Raw genomic sequence first — 20634 nt, 5'->3', positions numbered from 1 at the left:
TGTCCACCTACGTTTATGTTGAGCTATCATGTACAGTCTTGAAACTATTTGTACATCATTTTGAGGACTATGTGTTTCTTAAGATATATATACTCCTGTATCAGTCTGGTCTAACTAAGACAGCATAGATCCTATTCTGTTGTCACATAAGGCACAGACAGATCAGGGTCTAAGTTGTAGGTTTTGGTGACTACTCCTAAGAAACTGCATAGACCCCAATCTCCTGATGCATGGTATCTGAATCTGAATTTATTCAGTTTATGATTAGATCTGACTTGCTTTCCAGTTGGCCAAGTGGTCTAAAACGCTCACCTTCTTTACAGATAATTCACACATGTCAGCTCTGTCTGCATGGGTTTGAGTCTCAGGCTTTGCCAATGTGGGTATGTGAGAAAACTTGCCAGTAGCTTCCTGTGTTTTGTTTGTCCCTCCTGGCATTTTCCTGGGCTTATCCTCAGTTGTAAATACTGGCTGTCTTGTATAGCTTATCATCTGCTGAAAACTGGTATTAAACCCACAAATGCAAACCAGTTATGGGTAGTTAACAATTGCAGGTCTAAGGAGGTTAATATATATATTATAATAATTCTTAGAGGATTTATATTGCTATCTTACTCTTGGAACTTTTAATTAACAAAAATTTCACCACTGCTTTAAATATTCCCAGTATGTTAATATTGATATTTCAATTAACTGTGACTGTTCCTTTTTGGATTACTTGGGCATCTTTTTTGCAAAAAGTTAAGTACATGTACTAAGTAAAATGTAATGAAGTCACTTTTTCAATTGTATACTTCCTTGTTAATATGTGAAGTAAAGAAAGTGTTCCGATTGAAGACTTGATCATGTGATTGTGATTTGGCACATTTCTTTTCCAGCCCATGGCTCCAAAGATAACTGGGATGTTGCTGGAGCTGTCACCAGCTCAACTCTTATTCATGCTGACTTCCGAGGAAAGACTAAGGCAACATGTGGACGAGGCTGTAGACATTATCATGTCTCACAGCAGGTAAGGCATTTACCATTTAATTGGAGAGAAGAATTTTTGGGATTATCCTTTAATACCTTTGCTTGTCTGTCCATCCTTTGTCACATCTTGGTTAAGCTTTGTGTTTAGAACAGTTACATAGCTCCAGAATCGTGCAGTTTTGTATGTATTTTTGGGGTGTGTAAATACAATATCGTTTTTTGAAAAGTCTGTTCTACATTTCATGCTTAAGCATTCCTTGTAAAGATCTTGCTTTACTGATGTTTTTTGGTCATTATTAACCTCAGAGGAATCCAACTTGGTACATGGAAATATCTTGAGTACTGTACTATTATACCAAAAGTGAGTCACTGTGACCTAAATTTCATGTTTCAGTGATATATAAACATAGTTCAGAATGATCCGATTCACAACATCTTGTAATATGTTAATTCTATGCATCAGACAAAATAAAAGTGGAGTTCACATTTTTTTATTCACAGTATCTAAGAATGTCACTATCCGTTGTCATCTGGTACAAAATCCAAGAGTTCGTCCTCATTGATAAAGTTGTAGAATTCTCCATCATTGTCTAGTCATTGTAAATCATCATGGTCTAGTCTAGTCCATTTCCTTGGCTGTACAGTCATATGCATGTGCTTATGTAGAGATGGAGATTGGGTCTATATGTAACAGTTTCATCATAGAGTCTCTGAAATATGCTAAGACTACAACTGAGCATGTGTCATTTGTGTGGCAAGATCAGGGGGGTTCCAGTAACCACCTTCAGTGACTTTGCACTGAGCAAGTATCCAACTCACTGCTCGATCAAAGGTTTGTCATGTGGCAAAAATAGAGAGGGTACTGCCTTTACAAACTAAAAGAGAGTAAGGTCAAACATTCACAGGAAGACGTAAAACTCTACTCAGCACTGAACAAATACATGTACAGAATTTGTGGTTTGATCAAAAGGATTGTCAGCTTGAAAACAAGTGAGCACTGCCTTTACAAGCCAAGGGCTTATTGGGTCATGTACTGACAGAAAACTTGGGATATATCACTTTAGAATTTAAAATCTAACTTGTGGAAAAAGAAAATACAACTTGAATAAAAACTTTTATTGTATCAAACAGTGTTTATACAGCAAAACACGCTTATCAGTACAAACACAGTTGGTTACGGCTTGCATGAAAAATGGAAGCAATATACTTGGTAGTAAATACCCATGGTAAGTAACATTGGTGGACACATTGTAATGGGTAATATTTAATTTGCTCATAATATTTTAAAATCCAGACAACCTGTAGATACTGTTAATGTGTAATGAATACTGTCATGAAACAGATAAACACAGTGCATCTCATGTGTAAATTTCTGAATGGAAATACTGGCCTTAAAACAAAATATTTGAATTTCCAGTAATTTTGTGTGCTGCAAATATCTCTAGTTTCCACCACAACCCCATGACTGCAGTTTTTTTATGTATATGTTGCGCTTATAAGACCCCTACTCTACATGAATCAATTTTCATTTTTAGGTGAGTACATATGGTAGATATAATTTTCTCTGACATTGTTGATGATAGAGTCATGCAGCATGGTATGTATATGCATTTTAGTGAGTATTTGTCAAAAGGGAATCACTACAGCCTAAATTTTATGCTTCAGTAGCTTTGGGTATGTTTTGTGTTAGGTTTAGGTGTTATGGGTTAGTGACACATGCATTTGACAGCAGAGCAGTACATTCATGTTGTCTATGAAACTCGTAATTTTTAATTCATCATTAGAGGAACCAGAATTTCTTACTGAAAATTTCTTGCAATAGTCTGGTTACATTCCAGCTCCACACATTTGAAGTTAGATGTGTTTTAAATGTTTAGTATGAAGTTGAAAAACTGTAGAATATTTTAAAGAATTGTTTTTCCAGGTTTGGTAAAGCTCAATTTTATAGGTGATTTTGGTTGCATGGTTTCTTGAAGACAGTTAAACAGGGTTTTGTAATTGTGCAGCAGGGTTGTATGATGATGCACTTCACTAAGTAGAAGCGAATGAAAATGATCCTTTCTGCACTGTTAATTTTTATCTAAAAGAATGTCCAAGATACAAGCCATATTAAAACGGGGAACAGGATAAAGGACATTTTAAAACAGTGCACAAGTTAAGGGTCATTTTAAATCATTGCACAAGATAAGGGTCATTTTAAAACAGTGCACAAGATAAGGGCCATTTAAAAATATGGCACAATATAGGACCCATTTTGAAACAGTACAGTATAAGGGACATTTTGAAACATTGCACAATATAAAGGCCATTTTGAAACAATTGCACAAGATAAGGCCATTTTAAAACTTCACAAGATAAGGCCATTTTAAAATTGCACAAGATAAGGCCATTTTAAAAGTGCACAAGATAAGGCCATTTTAAAAGTGCACAAGATAAGCCATTTTACAGTTGCACGAGACAAGGGCCATTTTAAAACTGCACAAGATAAGGGTCATTTTAGAATAGTGCACAAGATAAGGGCCATTTTAAAATAGTGCACAAGATAAAAACCATTTTAAAACTGCACAAGGGCCATTTTAAAATAGGGCATACGATAAGGGCCATTTTAAAATAGGACACAAGATAAGGGCCATTTTAAATAAGAGCACAAGATAAGGGCCATTTTAAAATAGGGCACAAGATAAGGGCCATTTTAAAATAGGGCACAAGATAAAGGCCATTTTAAAAAAGGGCACAAGATAAGGGCCATTTTGTTCAGATTCACAATGTTTCAAACACATTTGAATTATTTTTCAGTAGGTTTAGGGAGGTGAGCAAATGGCTTGGTAGACAAATATTTTAAAGCTCTGTATTTATACCATCTGTGGTAGTAAATAGAGAGTTCATTATCTTGTTTTAGCAGCAGTGGCATTGTTGATATCAGATTCAACATCTGCACTGTTAATATTTTGTGTTCAAGTTTTTGAAAGTCAAATTGCTGTTTGTATGCAAGTTGTCTTGATTGTCAAGGTATAAAATGATGGATATTCCATTTATGCATGGTTTACTTGAATGTATATTTTATATTAAATTCCTGTTATCTAGGTAACTAAGTGCTGTTAAATTCCTATCATCTAGGAAGCTAAGTGCTATTAAATTCCTATCATCAAGGGAGCTAAGTGCTATTAAATTCCTATCATCAAGGGAGCTAAGTGCTGTTAAATTCCTATCATCTAGGGAACTAAGTGCTATTAAATTCCTGTCATCAAGGTAGCTAAGTGCTATTAATTTCCTATCATCAAGGGAGCTAAGTGCTATTAAATTCTTATCATCTAGGGAGCTAAGTGCTATTAAATTCTTATCATCTAGGGAGCTAAGTGCTGTTAAATTCCTATCATCAAGGGAGCTAAGTGCTATTAAATTCTTATCATCTAGGGAGCTAAGTGCTATTAAATTCCTATCATCTAGGGGGCTGAGTGCTGTTAAATTCCTGTCATCAAGGTAGCTAAGTGCTATTAAATTCCTATCATCTAGGGGGGCTGAGTGCTATTAAATTCCTATCATCAAGGGAGCTAAGTGCTATTAAATTCCTATCATCTAGAGAGCTAAGTGCTATTAAATTCCTATCATCTAGGGAGCTAAGTGCTATTAAATTCCTATCATCAAGGTAGCTAAGTGCTATTAAATTCCTATCATCTAGGGAGCTAAGTGCTATTAAATTCCTATCATCAAGGTAGCTAAGTGCTATTAAATTCCTATCATCTAGGGAGCCAAGTGCTGTTAATTTCTTATCATCAAGGGAGCTAAGTGCTATTAAATTCTTATCATCTAGGGAGCTAAGTGCTATTAATTTCCTATCATCAAGGGAGCTAAGTGCTATTAAATTCTTATCATCTAGGGAGCTAAGTGCTATTAATTTCCTATCATCAAGGGAGCTAAGTGCTATTAAATTCCTATCATCAAGGGAGCTAAGTGCTATTAAATTCCTATCATCTAAGGAGCTAAGTGCTATTAAATTCCTATCATCTAAGGAGCTAAGTGCTATTAAATTCCTATCATCTAGGGAGCTAAGTGCTGTTAAATTCCTATTATCAAGGGAGCTAAGTGCTATTAAATTCTTATCATCTAGGGAGCTAAGTGCTATTAAATTCCTATCATCTAGGGAACTAAGTGCTATTAAATTCCTGTCATCAAGGTAGCTAAGTGCTATTAATTTCCTATCATCAAGGGAGCTAAGTGCTATTAAATTCTTATCATCTAAGGAGCTAAGTGCTATTAAATTCCTATCATCTAGGGAACTAAGTGCTATTAAATTCCTGTCATCAAGGTAGCTAAGTGCTATTAATTTCCTATCATCAAGGGAGCTAAGTGCTATTAAATTCTTATCATCTAGGGAGCTAAGTGCTATTAAATTCTTATCATCTAGGGAGCTAAGTGCTGTTAAATTCCTATCATCAAGGGAGCTAAGTGCTATTAAATTCTTATCATCTAGGGAGCTAAGTGCTATTAAATTCCTATCATCTAAGGAGCTAAGTGCTGTTAAATTCCTATCATCAAGGGAGCTAAGTGCTATTAAATTCCTATCATCTAAGGAGCTAAGTGCTATTAAATTCCTATCATCTAGGGAGCTAAGTGCTATTAAATTCCTATCATCTAGGGAGCTAAGTGCTATTAAATTCCTATCATCTAAGGAGCTAAGTGCTATTAAATTCCTATCATCTAGGGAACTAAGTGCTATTAAATTCCTATCATCTAGGGAGCTAAGTGCTATTAAATTCCTATCATCTAGGGAGCTAAGTGCAGAGGCACTGCTTGACCTGGATATATTCAGCCTGTCAGCCACGGGTAACACCGATAAGAAAAAGAAGTCGTTAGAGTCGGATCGTCGCAGTGATGTCGAAGATGATGATGAATTAGAGGATAATGCCCCACTTTTCTGGCAACCAGGAAAGAGAGGTTTCTACTCCCCAAGGCCTGGCAAGAACACACCTGAGAGATTGAATGGATTTAGAAATGTTGGAAGGTATGACAAATAATATTTTATCAGCACTAATTTGTTTATTGCAGTCTTTATTCAGTGTGACAGTTTACATTTGAATATCATTGTCTGCCTCGTTATGTACACTTTATTGTAGTCTTTATTAATGGGACAGTGCTCATTGCAGTCTTTATTGATGTGACAGTGGTCATTCGAATATCATTGTTTGCCTTTTTCCATAAACATTTTCAATAAGTATTTCAAGTCTTTTTCCCCTCAAGAAACAGATTCAGAATGTTCAGTCATTAGCAGCATTTGGCCATGAAACATTTACAAATATTTTCTATTTAAATTTGCCCACAATGACAGAGCATAATGGGGTATATTTTATTGTTTTGCTGCCATCTGCCCATGCATCTTTAAGTCGATTCCAAATCCATTATAATGTGACAATCAAAATCAATGTTAAAATATGTGAATATTTTTGGATGAGATGTACCTAAAGGTGTGATCAGTAGAATCCAGATTGATGTCTCAATGAAAGCTGTGCATATTGATAAACAAATTTGTACTCCCCTATGTTGTGATGATTAGACCTGATGTGTTCTTTTCTTGACCCAGTTTAGTAATTGACCACCATTGTAACAAAATTCCATGTCAATAAATAATTTTCATTTGAAAGTATCTTCGTGACAGTTAAGGTGCAGAGCATTAAATAATCAAGATAAAATAGACTTTGCTTAAACAGAATTAGTATTCAATTCTAAAACAACAATTTATATTTCGGATGAGTTAAATGCACATAGATGACCTGTATGACTTATGTAATAGCTTTACAGCAGTTGGAGCATATGTATTTTACAGACATAATTTCAGAGTTTTTTTATGTTATACTTTTGGTGTCATTCTCATTTTTTGCTTCCTTTCCAGATAATTAAATTGTTTTATACACTCTCAGTAAATGTTGATTTAGTGAAATACCTGTATAGTTTTGCAATGAAACAATATTTAAAAAAGATATCCAAATTATTTGTACAAGTACTTTAAATTGTCTCATGAAAGTGTCGTTAAATTATCGTAAATAATATAAAAAAAACATTTTTATAATTTTAGAATTTTATGGCAGGAATAATTTTCTGAGTAATCAGAAAGTTCCAAAAAATTATTTTTGATATCCAAGAATCTTGAAACACCGCACTTACTTCTTTTTTTTCTTCAGATTAATTGGTTTATGTCTGCTTCAAAATGAAATGTGCCCACTCTTTTTGAACCGACATGTTTTGAAATACATCCTTGGGCGGAAGGTAGCATGGCATGACTTGGCATTCTTTGATCCAGTCATGTACGAGAGTCTGCGACAACTAGTGCTAAATTCGGAATCCAAAGAAGCAACCCTTCTCTTCAATGATCTTGACATGAACTTCTATGTGGAGCTATGCACAGAAGAGGTCAGTATTATACAATTATTGTCCTTTATTGAGATGAATATGGAGTTTTATGGACCCGTAAACATCATATTGACTGATGAAAAAGTGGTCAATATTGTAAGTTTACAGGTTCATACAATTTAGGGATAGGTCAAATGTTCTTTCAGTATATGATTTTGTGTAAACAATTTTGAAATATATCTTGAATCAGAATGGAGAAAATGCAATTTTATGGACAACATAACAAACAATATCATGTCATATTACTGCATTATGATGAAATATCTGAAGCTACGTGTACACATTCAGAAATATAATCATTCATGTTTAATAGGATAATAATAACTTTTTTCTAAAATAATACTATACTATCTCAAAAATATTGGCAGCAAAAATGCAGTCATCATTGTAAAGAACAAAATATACAGGAAAAGTACATGTTTGTTACCAGGAAACAAACTTTTTCTACAAGGAAAAGTTCATGTTTTATTACCATGAAGTGTATATCTTTGTTAGCGGGAATGAACATTATTGTTTCCAGGAAGTGCAAATATTGTTCCTACGAAATGCACCTTTTTGTTTCTCTTCAGGAAATGTACACTTTTGTTACTGGGATATCTGTAAAGTTAAATTATGTCGAGGTCATATAATTGGTGAGGTTTACTAATTGTTCACATAATTCATATATCACACTAGCACCTTCAAAGAGCAACAATATTCTGTTCTTTTAGGGAGGGGAAGGAGTAGAGTTGGTTCCTGGAGGTTCAGATATTGAGGTCAATGCACAGAATGTTCATGACTATGTCCGCAGATACAGTGAACACAGGATGATGAAAGTGGCAGATAAAGCACTAAAGGTATGATTTTTTTATGGTCAAAGCGGCCACATTTTCATCACGATTCTTTTTTCATTGGTGATAGTCTTATCCTCCTCTTACCATTGTGTCTGGAATTTACCATATCTCCCACTTAACCACTGGATGGGAATTCACGATATCTGGTGGTTATTTTATAAAGCAAGAGTGTTATAACTGTTATAATTTTAGCTTTCTTCAGTGAGGTCACCTGGAAAAAAAAAATTTAAATTACCAGCACATTATCAAATATTCTTTGACAAGACCTTTTATGTGGAATCAGGAGGAAGACATATAATGAGCTAAAACAAAAAGTGAAAAATGAGAAATGAAAACCAGTCAGTTTTCTAGAAGGTGCTGTCAGAAGAATGCAGTTGTAAGATCTGCTGTGAAAGAGTACTTGATGGATTTCTTGTGCAGTTGGCTGATTGAAAGCATGAGACAAAATGTGTAATATAAGCAAAATGAAGATCAAACCTGGAAAAACTTTTATTGAAAGGGTTAGGACAGCTAAAGGTAAATGGTAGCCTTAGTAATCTCTCAGACTAAGAGACTGACAAGATTGTCTCAGTTGAATTGTGATGGTCAGCTTCTGGTTCTGATAGTCATGTGATTTCTAACCTGCTGAACCACCTATAAGTTTCAGAATGGATCCAGAAAATACTGGAAATTGCTGCACCTATTTATCAGAATGCCACCCAATACTTAGTCTTCCATTCTTTTAGCAAACAATTACACATGCCAAATTGTTCCTGATCCAGATATAAAGCAAGGCTTTCTTGTCAAGAAAAGCAATTTTATTTCTCGCATTTTTTGTTGCAGAATATGAGAATGGGTGTTTTTGATGTGATCCCCTCAAATTCCATGGAAGGTTTGACGGCAGAAGACTTCCGACTTCTCCTGAATGGTGTAGGTGATATAAATGTCCAGACGTTGATTAGTTATACGTCTTTCAATGATGAGAGTGGTAAGTCAGGAGTTACTTCCCTTTGAAAAGAATGAATTTTGTTAATTACACAAATCATACCCAAAGGGTTAGAATTCATGCAAAAAAAATTTCCATGACTTCTGACACAGATAGTGTGATTTGTTATTTTTTGCATATGACTAGTTAATTTTGTCTCATTTCTACAAAAATAAATAAGGACAGAAAAGAAAACGATGGCATAAGAATAAGGGCTGGAGAATAATGATTATTTGAAAAATTGTATTGCTGTTCCATAACCATTTGACCATTTTAACATTCATGCCTTTTTACCATCAAAGGCTGCTTCATTTAACTATCACATCACACTTCCAATTCTGACCCAATTTGACCGATAACATTCTCAGGGTTTTTGGGCATATATGGCATCCAGAAAAGGCAGTTTTGTAAAAAATATATGCCAGGGTATTCAGATTAATACTCGTCAAGTTCATATAAAAACGATACAAAATTCTAAATTACATCTATGGGTGACTACTTCACATTGAAGGTGCCTTCCCTTGGTCCCACATGTTTTAGTGCAACCTATGTCAGACCCCCATCCACTTTATGTGTGTCAGGTTAGCTGACCGTCTTTGTTTTTTGTTGCAAGGCCTACCACTTATTGCTGTCCAGGACTTCAAAGAAATAATTCCAGAAGTTGATTTGTAAATTTAAATTCAGCTGGTTTAGCCCAGTACTTATTAGATAATATATACTTATCATTCTAATATATATATATAATGTTAAAAATATTTAGAAAATAACAATTCCCAAAATTGATTTGAGCATCTAATTGGTTAAGCCAAGTATTTGAAGTGCTTAGTTGATAATATATACTGATCATTATAATATATAATGTTGGGGCCCTGGGTGGCTGAGTGGTCTAAAGCTCTTTCTGTTATGGATCACTGCCATCTCACCTATGTCTGTGTGGCTCGAGTCTTGAATTTGGCCAGTAAGGGTATGTGAGAAAGCATGCCAGTAGTTTCTTGTGGGTCGGTGGTTCTTTACGGGGTTTTCCCGGGGCCTTCCTCCACCATTATTACTGGCCGTTATGTATAGCCTATCATGTGCCGAAAAATGGCGTTAAACCCCACAACAACAACAACAACAACCTACTTACCCTAATTTTAAAACCAGTGCAATATCAATTGCACATTTTTGTGTGGTCCTTCAATGAAATTCTTTGAATTTTTGACAGCTTTCAATCTAAAATGAGGTAAATATGGTCAGGTATTGTAGACAATTTATAATTTTGTCTTTTATTAAGAATTTTCTTTCATGCAGTGGTAAAATTTGAATTAAAAGCTTTGCAATCTGAATATTATGTCCCTTATAATCCAGGTAGTAAACATGGATGAAATTATTTCATATCCTTTGTAAGTTTTACGTTTTTTTGAGTACCAGTGGAATGTCAATCATACAAATTGCAATTGAACAGTTTACTGTTTTTAGGATGGACAAACTTTTGTCAACACCGTCTTAGCATACACTTTCATATACAGGACACCCACTCTATATACTAATCTTTATTGTTCATGTAAGACATATTTACATGTCCTGAATTCTATAGTTGATATACATGACACCTCTGCAGATAATACCTGTCCTTCTAAGACTGGTTTCACTGAATTATGTTGAATGGCTTCGCTATACGATCACTTTGATTGAACTATACATAAAATTGTATCCAAAAATCATTGAAATGAAGCAAAATAAAAATATTTGTTCCCAGCAACTCATTAATTAATTTTCCCTCTAGGTGAGAACAATGAGAAGGTCCAGAGATTTAAACGTTGGTTCTGGTCAGTGGTAGAGAAGATGAACAACCACGAAAGACAAGACCTGGTAAGTAAATTTCTTCCATATTATACATGTACCTGCCATATTTCTTATTTGAAACTTTTCAGTTTTACAGTGTTGGCTAATAAGGTTAGTATGTATTTAGGAACAAGTCTTGGAACATATTAAAGTATCATAAAGTGTGTACAAGAATCAGTTTTCCCTTACTCCAAAGTCCCTCAGTATACCAGTGCTCTTACAACATGGTATGGTCATAGATCCCTTTAAATTATTGTAAAGCCCCCTTTAAACTGTTACCCTCCTTAGAATATGGGAATAATCATGGATCCCAATAAGTTATTGTCAGTTTAGCTTTATACCACTCCTGTCTTATGACATGGGAATGGAAATAGATCCTATTTAATTCTTGGAATTTCCACTTTATACCACTTCGATTAATGCATTAGAATGTTAATGGATCCCATTAAATTGTTTGCAGTTCTTCTTTATACCACTGCCTGTTTTATGACATGGGAATGGTAATAAATCCCATTAAATTATCATCAATTCCACTGTATACCACTGCGCTTTTTATGATGGGAATGGTAATAGATCCCATTAAATGTTTGTTAATTCCACTGTATACCACTGCCAATCTTGTAACTATAATCAAGGGTATTGGATCCCATTACATTAGCATTGTGACCTCATAATACGGTCAGGGTCATGGATTCCATAAAATTAGCATTGTGACCTCATAATATTTTCAGGGTCGTGGATCCCATTAAATTATCATTGTGACCTCATAATATGGCCAGGGTCATGGATCCCATTAAATTATCATTGAGATGCATACTATAATCAAGGGTATTAAATCCCATTAAATTAGCATTGTCACCTCATAATACGATCAGGGTCATGGATCACATTAAATTATCATTGAGAGCTCATACTATGATCAAGGTCAAGGATCCCATTAAATTAGCATTGTGACCTCATAATATGGTCAGGGTCATGGATCTCATTAAATTATCATTGAGAGCTCATACTATGATCAAGGTCAAGGATCCCATTAAATTAGCATTGTGACCTCATAATATGGTCAGGGTCATGGATCTCATTAAATTAGCATTGAGAGCTCATACTATGATCAAGGTCAAGGATCCCATTAAATTAGCATTATGACCTCATAATATGGTCACGGTCATGGATCTCATTAAATTATTTTTGAGTGCTCATAATGTAATCAGGGTCAAGGATCCCATTAAATTATCATTGAGAGCTCATACTATGATCAAGGTCAAGGATCCCATTAAATTAGCATTATGACCTCATAATATGGTCAGGGTCATGGATCCCATTAAATGATCATTGAGAGCTCATACTATGATCAAGGTCAAGGATCCCATTAAATCAGCATTATGACCTCATAATATGGTCAGGGTCATGGATCCCATTAAATGATCATTGAGAGCTCATACTATGATCAAGGTCAAGGATCCCATTAAATTATTGTGACCTCATAATATGGTCAGGGTCATGGATCTCATTAAATTATTGTTGAGTGCTCATAATGTAATCAGGGTCAAGGATCCCATTAAATTATCATTGAGACGTGTACTATAATCAAGGGTATTGGATCCCATTAAATTAGCATTGTGACCTCATAATATGGTCACGGTCATGGATCTCATTAAATTATTGTTGAGTACTCATAATGTAAGGATCCCATTAAATTATCATTGAGATGTGTACTATAATCAGGGTCATGGATCCCATTAAATTATTGTTGAGAGCACATACTATGGTCAGGGTTATGGATCCCATTAAACTGTTGAGACCTTGTAACATGATCAGGATTATGAATCCCATTTTTATTGAACCCTTTTTATGCTATTGTCCTTATAAATCAAGTATGGTCATGGATCCTAAACTGTTTTGAACCCATTATGGCTAAAGCTTCACCTAGCATTTGTTTTGGCAACTAATGGAGGCATCAGGTGTGGTGGCTTAGTGGTTAGTGTGCCAGACTTCAGGCAGAAGTAGTACTGGTGTGAATCCTACCATTGGATAAGTCCAAGATCCCTATTATGGTGTATCCTTGAGCATGACACTTTGTTTCACCTGCCTCAGCACTAGATAACATTCTTGTTTTGTTATGCCATAAAGCACCAAACCAAACCAGACCATCACAGATTGGCTTTATGTTTCCAAGATTTAAGCAAAATATACCCCAAGACGAGCAGTTCCAATGTTAGACTTCAAAATAAAATCCTGATATAATTTTTTGAATCACAGAATTACTCCTGTGAATTTTATGCATGTTTGAGTTTAACACTGAAAGTGGATTTTTATATGGTAGCAAATTATTTACTGGGAGTTATTCATTATCAGCATAAGGGAGAGAAATTACAAAATTTATCTTTGACCTTTTGGAACTCTTTGCCATCCTTTGGATGTAATTATTACCAACCTTTGGAAGTAATTATTGCCATCCTTTGGAAGTAATTAATTGCCATCCATTAGAATTAACTATTTCCATTCTTTGGAAGTAGTTATTTCCATCCTTTGTAATTAATTAATTGCCTTCCATTAGAAGTAACTGTTTCCATCCTTTGGATGTAATTTTTGCCATCCTTTGGTAGTACTTATTGCCATCTTTTAGAAGCAATTATTTGTCATTCATTAGAAATATTTATTACCATCCTTTGGAAGTAATTAATGCCATCCTTTGGAAGTTATTAAATGCTATCCTTTGGAAGTAATTAATTGCCATCCTTTGGAAGTCATTAATTGCCATCCATTATAATTAACTATTTCCATCCTTTGGAAGTACTTATTGCCATTCTTTAGAAGTAATTATTGCCATCCTGTGGAAGTAATTGCCATCAGTTAGAGGTAATTGTTACCTTCTTTAGGAAGTAAATTGCCATTGTTTGGAGGTAATTATTGCCATCATTTTTTTAAGGTTTACTTTTGGACCTCTAGTCCAGCGCTTCCAGCAAGTGAAGAAGGATTCCAGCCGATGCCAAGCATCACAATACGTCCAGCGGATGATGATCACCTTCCTACAGCAAACACGTGCATATCACGGCTTTATATTCCTCTTTACTCCACAAAAGTGATCCTTCGAAACAAGCTTCTCTTGGCAATCAAGACTAAAGCTTTTGGATTTGTGTAGACACTAGATTACCATACCAGGATTTTCAAATGTGTTGAAGTGGGCAATGCGTAGGTGTAGAGATATTTGCTTTATCGTGCATATGTTGGACATGCATGAAGCGAATGTTGATTCTCAGAATCAAGTGTCTATTGGCAATGAAGATCAACTTGTTTTAATTGGTTTAGAGCCAAAATACTGTTCCAGGAATGTCAATTTTTGAGACCTGGATGAGAAATAGGAACATACACATTCTTGGGTCCCATATTCATTTTTTTCTTTCAAGTTGTTATTTTGAGCACAGGCTCAAACCGGTGCTGAAAAGCTCGATATCATATGTGATATTGGGATTATACTGTGTCTGTGTCCTACACTCTCAGTGTCTGTACTATGTCTACGTCATTGAAATTCAGAGAGCTGAAAGAACTTGTTACAAATTTATTCATCCTTGTGGATATTAACCTTTGCGGTTTTGCAACAAGTCTGTACAAGAGGCTGCAAGAGAGCCATGCTTGATTTTGTCAATATGTCTCTGATCTGAAAAAGAGGGTCAGATTAGCCTCTGTTTATTTTATTTTTTGTTTGTGGGTCAGCATTGATTGGGTCTTTAAAGCATCCAGAAGATCCTTGAAATTAGTACCACCATAGATAGAAGGCAATTCAGAGCAAGTCCAGAAAACTCAGTAAGATATATTAGTCTCACCTTTCTCTGGACATAAAAGTAGTTTCAGCATTGAGCTGGAATTCAGTTACTTTAATCAAAAGGGTTTCAAGAGCATCAATTACAAAGACATTTTGTCAGAGTAAGGAAAAATAGATACAAATATATAATGCTGGAAGTGCATTCCTGACACAGTAATTAATAATTGATATAGGCATTAATTATTAAGTGCAGATATTCAGAGAAGTTGTGTCAGAGTTGTTTAGTCCCATTGTTTTCACAGTGGACAGGGAGATAAATTAAAGTTGTCTTTGTCCCAGTGTACTTTATTTTAATACTTTTACAGACCAGAGATACAGCAACACTTTTTAATCCCAAGAATGCATTTAATGATGGCAAATTACTATAAATGTGAAGAATTTATGGAGATGATGAAATATGGCAAATTACTTTAAATGTGAAGAATTTACGGAGATAAAATATGTCCAAGTGACAGAAGGGAACAGGCTTAATCTTCAGCAAAAGACTTCGACTTGCTTGTTATTGCATCATCCCATACGTTGTATGTTGCTTGAATAAGACTGGCAGAATAACAAGATTTTAACAGTACCCATCTTGTGTGCGAGTATTCATTCAGAGTTTATGAAATTAAATAGTAAATATGGTGCTTAATTTGTATTTGTTCATTTGACATGTCATCAGAATTGTATTAAAAAATTGATATGTCACAATATTTATTTCCTTGTACTTGTCACTATTATTATCGTTAGCATACTGATGATTTCTTTCAATAAAAAAGGACAATGTGCTCTTCAGATTAAATTGCAGTTGAGTTGGATTTGTTTCCTGTATAAATTGTATTTTCAAAGTCTACAAGCATGTTGTACAGCAGAAGTAATATGTAGACAGAATTCTGTTTAGATTTGCAACTGTACTTGTGTACCAAATTGCACCAAAAAGGGTAAGGAAAAGTATTACTTGAAATCTCGATTTTTTCATCAGTGCAGTTCGGAGTGAGCAGCAGTAGACTATATAACTCCTAATCCAAGGATTACAGGTTCAATACTGACCTTTGCCAGCCAGGGTTGGCAGCCTTGTATAGTCACTATTGTGTTGAAAGTGCTGTTTAAAAACTACCATTTAAATAAAAGTATGACTTAAATTAAAGCTATGTAGTTCAAGATTTACTTTAACATTTGTTTTGTTTAATCCATTCTGCTGTCTGGGAATAGGGATGTAAGGAGAGTTATGCTTGTGTTGAGTGAATGTTTTATATCTACATTGGTTGTTTTGCTACCCCAGTAGAATTCCTATTTTATAAACTTACTCCTGAAAAACATTAGCACTTGGTTTATTCCCCACCCTGCAAAACCTTGCCTATTTCCTGTTCTCAATCTGTTTTGGAAAATTACTTACATTTGTGCAGAGAAATGGGGTTTAGTGCATTTATTGTATTTTACAAGAAGAAAAGTCTTTAAAAAGACTTGTTTCTTAGGGTAATTTATCTTGGATGCAAAATTATAAACACAGAAGTTTATTATGCAGTTAAAGAAACAAAAAAATTTGTTTTTTATCACTTGTGTATAAAGTGTTTGAATATTGGTTTGATTGATGGATAGTATAACAGTTGGTATTGAGTGTTGTTGAGGAGCTTGCCTGACCAAAATATATGTTTTTTTGGTTCTTTGTCAGGTGTGCGTCATTAGTTTGCAATTGCTTTTTAAAACTTCAACAAAGGCTTTATTCGACCTGTTTGCACATCATTTTACAGGTTCATTCTGGGGACCCCAAGTCGCCAAGTGGTCTAAAGCATTAAACCCAATAACAACAACAGGTGCATTCTGACATCAGTGCCTTTCAAATTTCTTAAGTTAATGATCCTTGACTAGTATGGCCATCATTACTAAAATAGAAAACATGTAAACAACCATTTCTAAAACTGCTTAACCGAATTTGACTAAATTTGACAGAAAGCATAATGTCATAAAGGTCTTTCAAGTGACAAAGGTCTGCCATCACATATGGCTGCCATTGCACAAAATGGAAAACCTTTTGGATTATTTGTCAAAAACTGAAGTTGACGGAGTTCAACCTGGCATAAAGGACTTTCAGTGGAATGCAGATGATGTTGAAACAAAATCATAACAACTGATACTAAAAACAAAAACCTTGAAAAGGCTTCTCAAAAGCCCCTCAGCAGTATCTTTTTTAAAATATGGCTGTCATTATAGAAGACGTATAAGATTTTAAATGCGTTCTTTTAAGAAACTGTTCAGCAGAATGTGATGGAAATTGATGGGAACATTATGGCATGAAGGGCTTTATATATATATATATATATATATATATATATATATATATATATATATATATATATATATATAATTCAATGTCGAATATTGGTGCCGTTACTAAAAACAGAAAATTCTTAAAACTGCTATTCCTTACAAAAGCATCCTGGCATAAAGGACTTTAAAGTTTGTACAAATAATGCCCAGATGCCAATATGACATCAAATATGGCTGTTGTTACAAAAAAAGAAACCGCTTCTATGGCCTAAGTGATTAGAGTGTCCACCTTGGATGCAGGAGGTCACAGGTTCGAAGCCTGGCAGTCATACCAATGACTTGTACAGATGGTACCAGCAGCTGCCTCACTAGGTACTCAGCATTAAGAGGTTAATGTTAGGACTGGTCATCCTTGTGTCAGGATAATGTGACTTGGTGGGACATGATGCTCTTGGTGGGACATGATGCTAAATGTCTGCGGCATGATGCCCCTACACTAGATATCAGTTTAAACTGCCACTCTGCAGACATCCTAGTGATATGACTGATAAATTGATAAAACTATGTTAAAAATCCAAATCTCACACACAGACTAAAAATAAAAACTTTTAAGATCTGCTAAAAACAATATACACTTGACATAATTTGATCAAATTTAACAGAAAGCATCCTGGATCTTCATGTTTACACAAATAAATGCCAATCTGTCATCAAATGTGGCTGTTGTTGGTACTCAACAGAAAAACTTTTAACAACTTCTTAAAAAGCCCCATAACAAGTTATGACAAAGTTTAACAGAAAGCATCCTGGCTTTTAAATCTGTACAAGTGATTCAATGACACATCATATAAATAAAATAACACATTATTGTTAGATTTCCAGATGTAAGATCATATTCCAATCTCAATTTGTCAATGCCATAGTTAACCGCCTGGTGCAAAGTTGATGATAATGATAATTATATCATTTAGAGGGGTTCCTGGGTGGCTGAATAGTCTAAAGATCTTGCCTTTACTGGTCACTGCCATCCCATCTCTGTCTGCTTGGATTTGAGTCTCGGGTTTGGCCATTGTGAATAAACTTGTTGGTAGCTTATCCAGATCAGTGATTGGTACTGGTGTTTTCACAGTTTTTTCCTCCACCAGTTATTCTTGCTGCCATGTATAGTGCAACGTGTGCTAAAAAATGGCCTTAAACTCACAACAATAACATCATTTAGAACCAATCTCTGTAGGGTACTGTTTACACTTCTAACCAGTCTCTGTCAGGTACTGTTCACACTTTGCACCTGTGGCAGTACGTGTTGAACAGATTGTGATAGATTCACAAAAATGACAAACAATAGAAATGCAACCATAATTCATTGCAAAAGAAAAATACTAAAAATTCATCTTAAAAGTGTCCCTTCTAGGCAAGCTGGGATAAAATGTAACCTGTTTTATGTAGACCACTGCTGACCGGAGCTGAACCTGAGTGATTCACTGATGCACAATCTTAATAGGAGATATTTTAATTCTCCTGACAAAATACTTGAACAAAATGATAATTTTCATCATAAAATTTCAACTGAAAGCTTCCTACTGATCCAGATTTCTTGGACAACTGCATTTGGAAGATGTCAGGCATGTGAGCGATATTGGACCCACTTGGGATACTTGTTTTTCATATCACGCCAGGTTGGAGACAAGAGTGGCCTGTGTAGAAATTGAAATTGGAATTTAATCATGCAAACTTTTCAATTTGTATTGTGATTATCAAATTACTTTTTGAGAGTAATGTAAGGTAAAGCTCTCTTTTCTTTGAAGAAGAAAAATTTCTTGATTGAATGGATGTGAAATTCTTCAAAATTTAGAATGTTTGAAATTAGTATTTTTTCTGTACTATTTTTTTTTAGACAAGGGTTCCAACTTAAATGACCAGAATTGCAGTTACATCAAATTTTATACTATGAGTTACATGCAAGACTCTTGTGAAGTGTGTTCTAAATCTAGATTTTATGAATGCCAATTTTTTAAAATACTTTTGTGAACAGATTGTTAAATTTGAAAGAAGAAAGACAGTAAAGCATCAAGGAAATAACATAAAATATGCACATATTTGCATTATGATAGCTATAAAAAGTGTCAGTTTACATCACACTTTGAAATATTGGCAAACACTTTTCATTTTGAAACACAGTACAGTGCTTGTTCAAGCCATATTCTAACGTTGAGATCAATTTTACAAGCGTTAACAAAATCCAGGAATATATATGGTCTATTACTGATTTATGCTTATAATGAAATTTTCATAGAGCCATTATTTTTAAAAAAAATGCATTGTTCTAGTTTATATACATGGATTTGGGGACAAACGTAGCAGTTTTTATGACTATAATTGGATCTTTGATAATAAAGATAATTCCAAGAGTTAGGATGTAAATGGCATCAAAAGTCTTCTGTATTCTTGATTATTTTTCATTTTTCTTTATGCCACAGCTTTAATACTTTTTTCTGTTGATAATTTAAAAGACATTGACATTAAATGCTGTTGTTTGAATGTGGAGATGAGTGTGCAAAGCTCTGTATGATGAATATATTGACTATGTTTAATGTAAAGTGTCGGCTTTCATCTTTTATACATGGTAATAAAAGATCAGACATGTAATTACATATTGTTGGATTTGTTTTCTTTTCTTTCCTTTTCCTGGCTTAAGAACTTGTATTTGTTTACAGCTATTTAATATTCGTTCTGATAACTTTTAGTACTCACTGTGATTTGTATATTTTTTATTAGTGGGTCTTTGAAGCAGAGGAAACCATTGTCTTTAATGAGTAACAACTTCTTTTCTACATTCCATGACAGGATTGTGGTTAGTGAACTGAAACGGTGACCACAGCTGTGCAAAGCAACTCTGACTACTGTACGAGCATGGACATTCATGAAGATGTCAAAGAATAATACTCAAGTAGTGGTTCATTACATGCAGTCTAACATGCAACTAATAATAATGATAATAATAATGCAAGCAAACTTCGTGGCTTTTCCATCATGACTTGGGGCTCTTGCCCATGCCATATTTTTGTCCATGTCAAGGGACCTTAGGGGTCTAGACCTTAGGTGGCCTAAAGCTTTTGTCATTACAGATCACTTACATCTCACTTCTGTCTGTGTTGGATCAACCAGCATAGCTATGTGAGAAAGCCTAGAAGTAGTTTCAGGTGGTTCATTAGTTCTACTTGGTCTTCATGGATTCTTCCTCCACCAGATATAATGGCTGCTATGTATAGCCTATATACTCCAAAATGGCATTAAGCCCAACCAAACAAATCGCATCTCAGATATTTAGTTTCCACTCAGTAACTTTCAAAGGACTTTGTGGAATGGATTTTTTGAAGAATTTTTTTTGAATAGTTTGATGTTAAGAGGACCAAGTAAAAAGTAATTTGTTAACTTTTTCTGTCTCGTGTAGAATGGGTCTGATGCACCTTCCAGCATGTCACAATGGGTGGTTAATGAAGGCATCTGGTTAGCCATAGAGTGCATATCTTTGATAGTGATGATTTTCTACCTGAAAAGGTCATGAAGTG

At 34.7% G+C, this 20634-nt stretch overlaps 1 protein-coding gene across 5 annotated transcripts in view; it reads left to right on the top strand.

Moving 5' to 3' along the window:
- LOC149784036 (E3 ubiquitin-protein ligase UBR5-like) overlaps positions 1 to 19716 on the top strand; it is a 101565-nt gene extending 81849 nt beyond the window's left edge. For all 5 annotated transcript variants that reach the window (XM_089932130.1, XM_089932132.1, XM_089932131.1 and 2 more), the window contains 7 exons: positions 879 to 1009; positions 5738 to 5971; positions 7146 to 7374; positions 8085 to 8210; positions 9030 to 9174; positions 10937 to 11022; positions 13925 to 19716. In XM_089932130.1, the coding sequence (XP_089788256.1) occupies positions 879 to 1009; positions 5738 to 5971; positions 7146 to 7374; positions 8085 to 8210; positions 9030 to 9174; positions 10937 to 11022; positions 13925 to 14137 (1164 nt within the window). In that variant the 3' untranslated portion in view covers positions 14138 to 19716. The remainder of the gene's footprint in view (positions 1 to 878; positions 1010 to 5737; positions 5972 to 7145; positions 7375 to 8084; positions 8211 to 9029; positions 9175 to 10936; positions 11023 to 13924) is intronic.
- The last annotated feature ends 918 nt before the right edge of the window (positions 19717 to 20634 follow it).

The sequence above is a fragment of the Sinohyriopsis cumingii genome, chromosome 14 (assembly GCF_028554795.1).
Source record: "Sinohyriopsis cumingii isolate HCF-2022 chromosome 14, ASM2855479v2, whole genome shotgun sequence".
Lineage (NCBI taxonomy): Eukaryota > Metazoa > Mollusca > Bivalvia > Unionida > Unionidae > Sinohyriopsis > Sinohyriopsis cumingii.
Note: the sequence above shows the minus strand (reverse complement) of the source record. Positions and strands in the feature narration are given on the sequence as shown.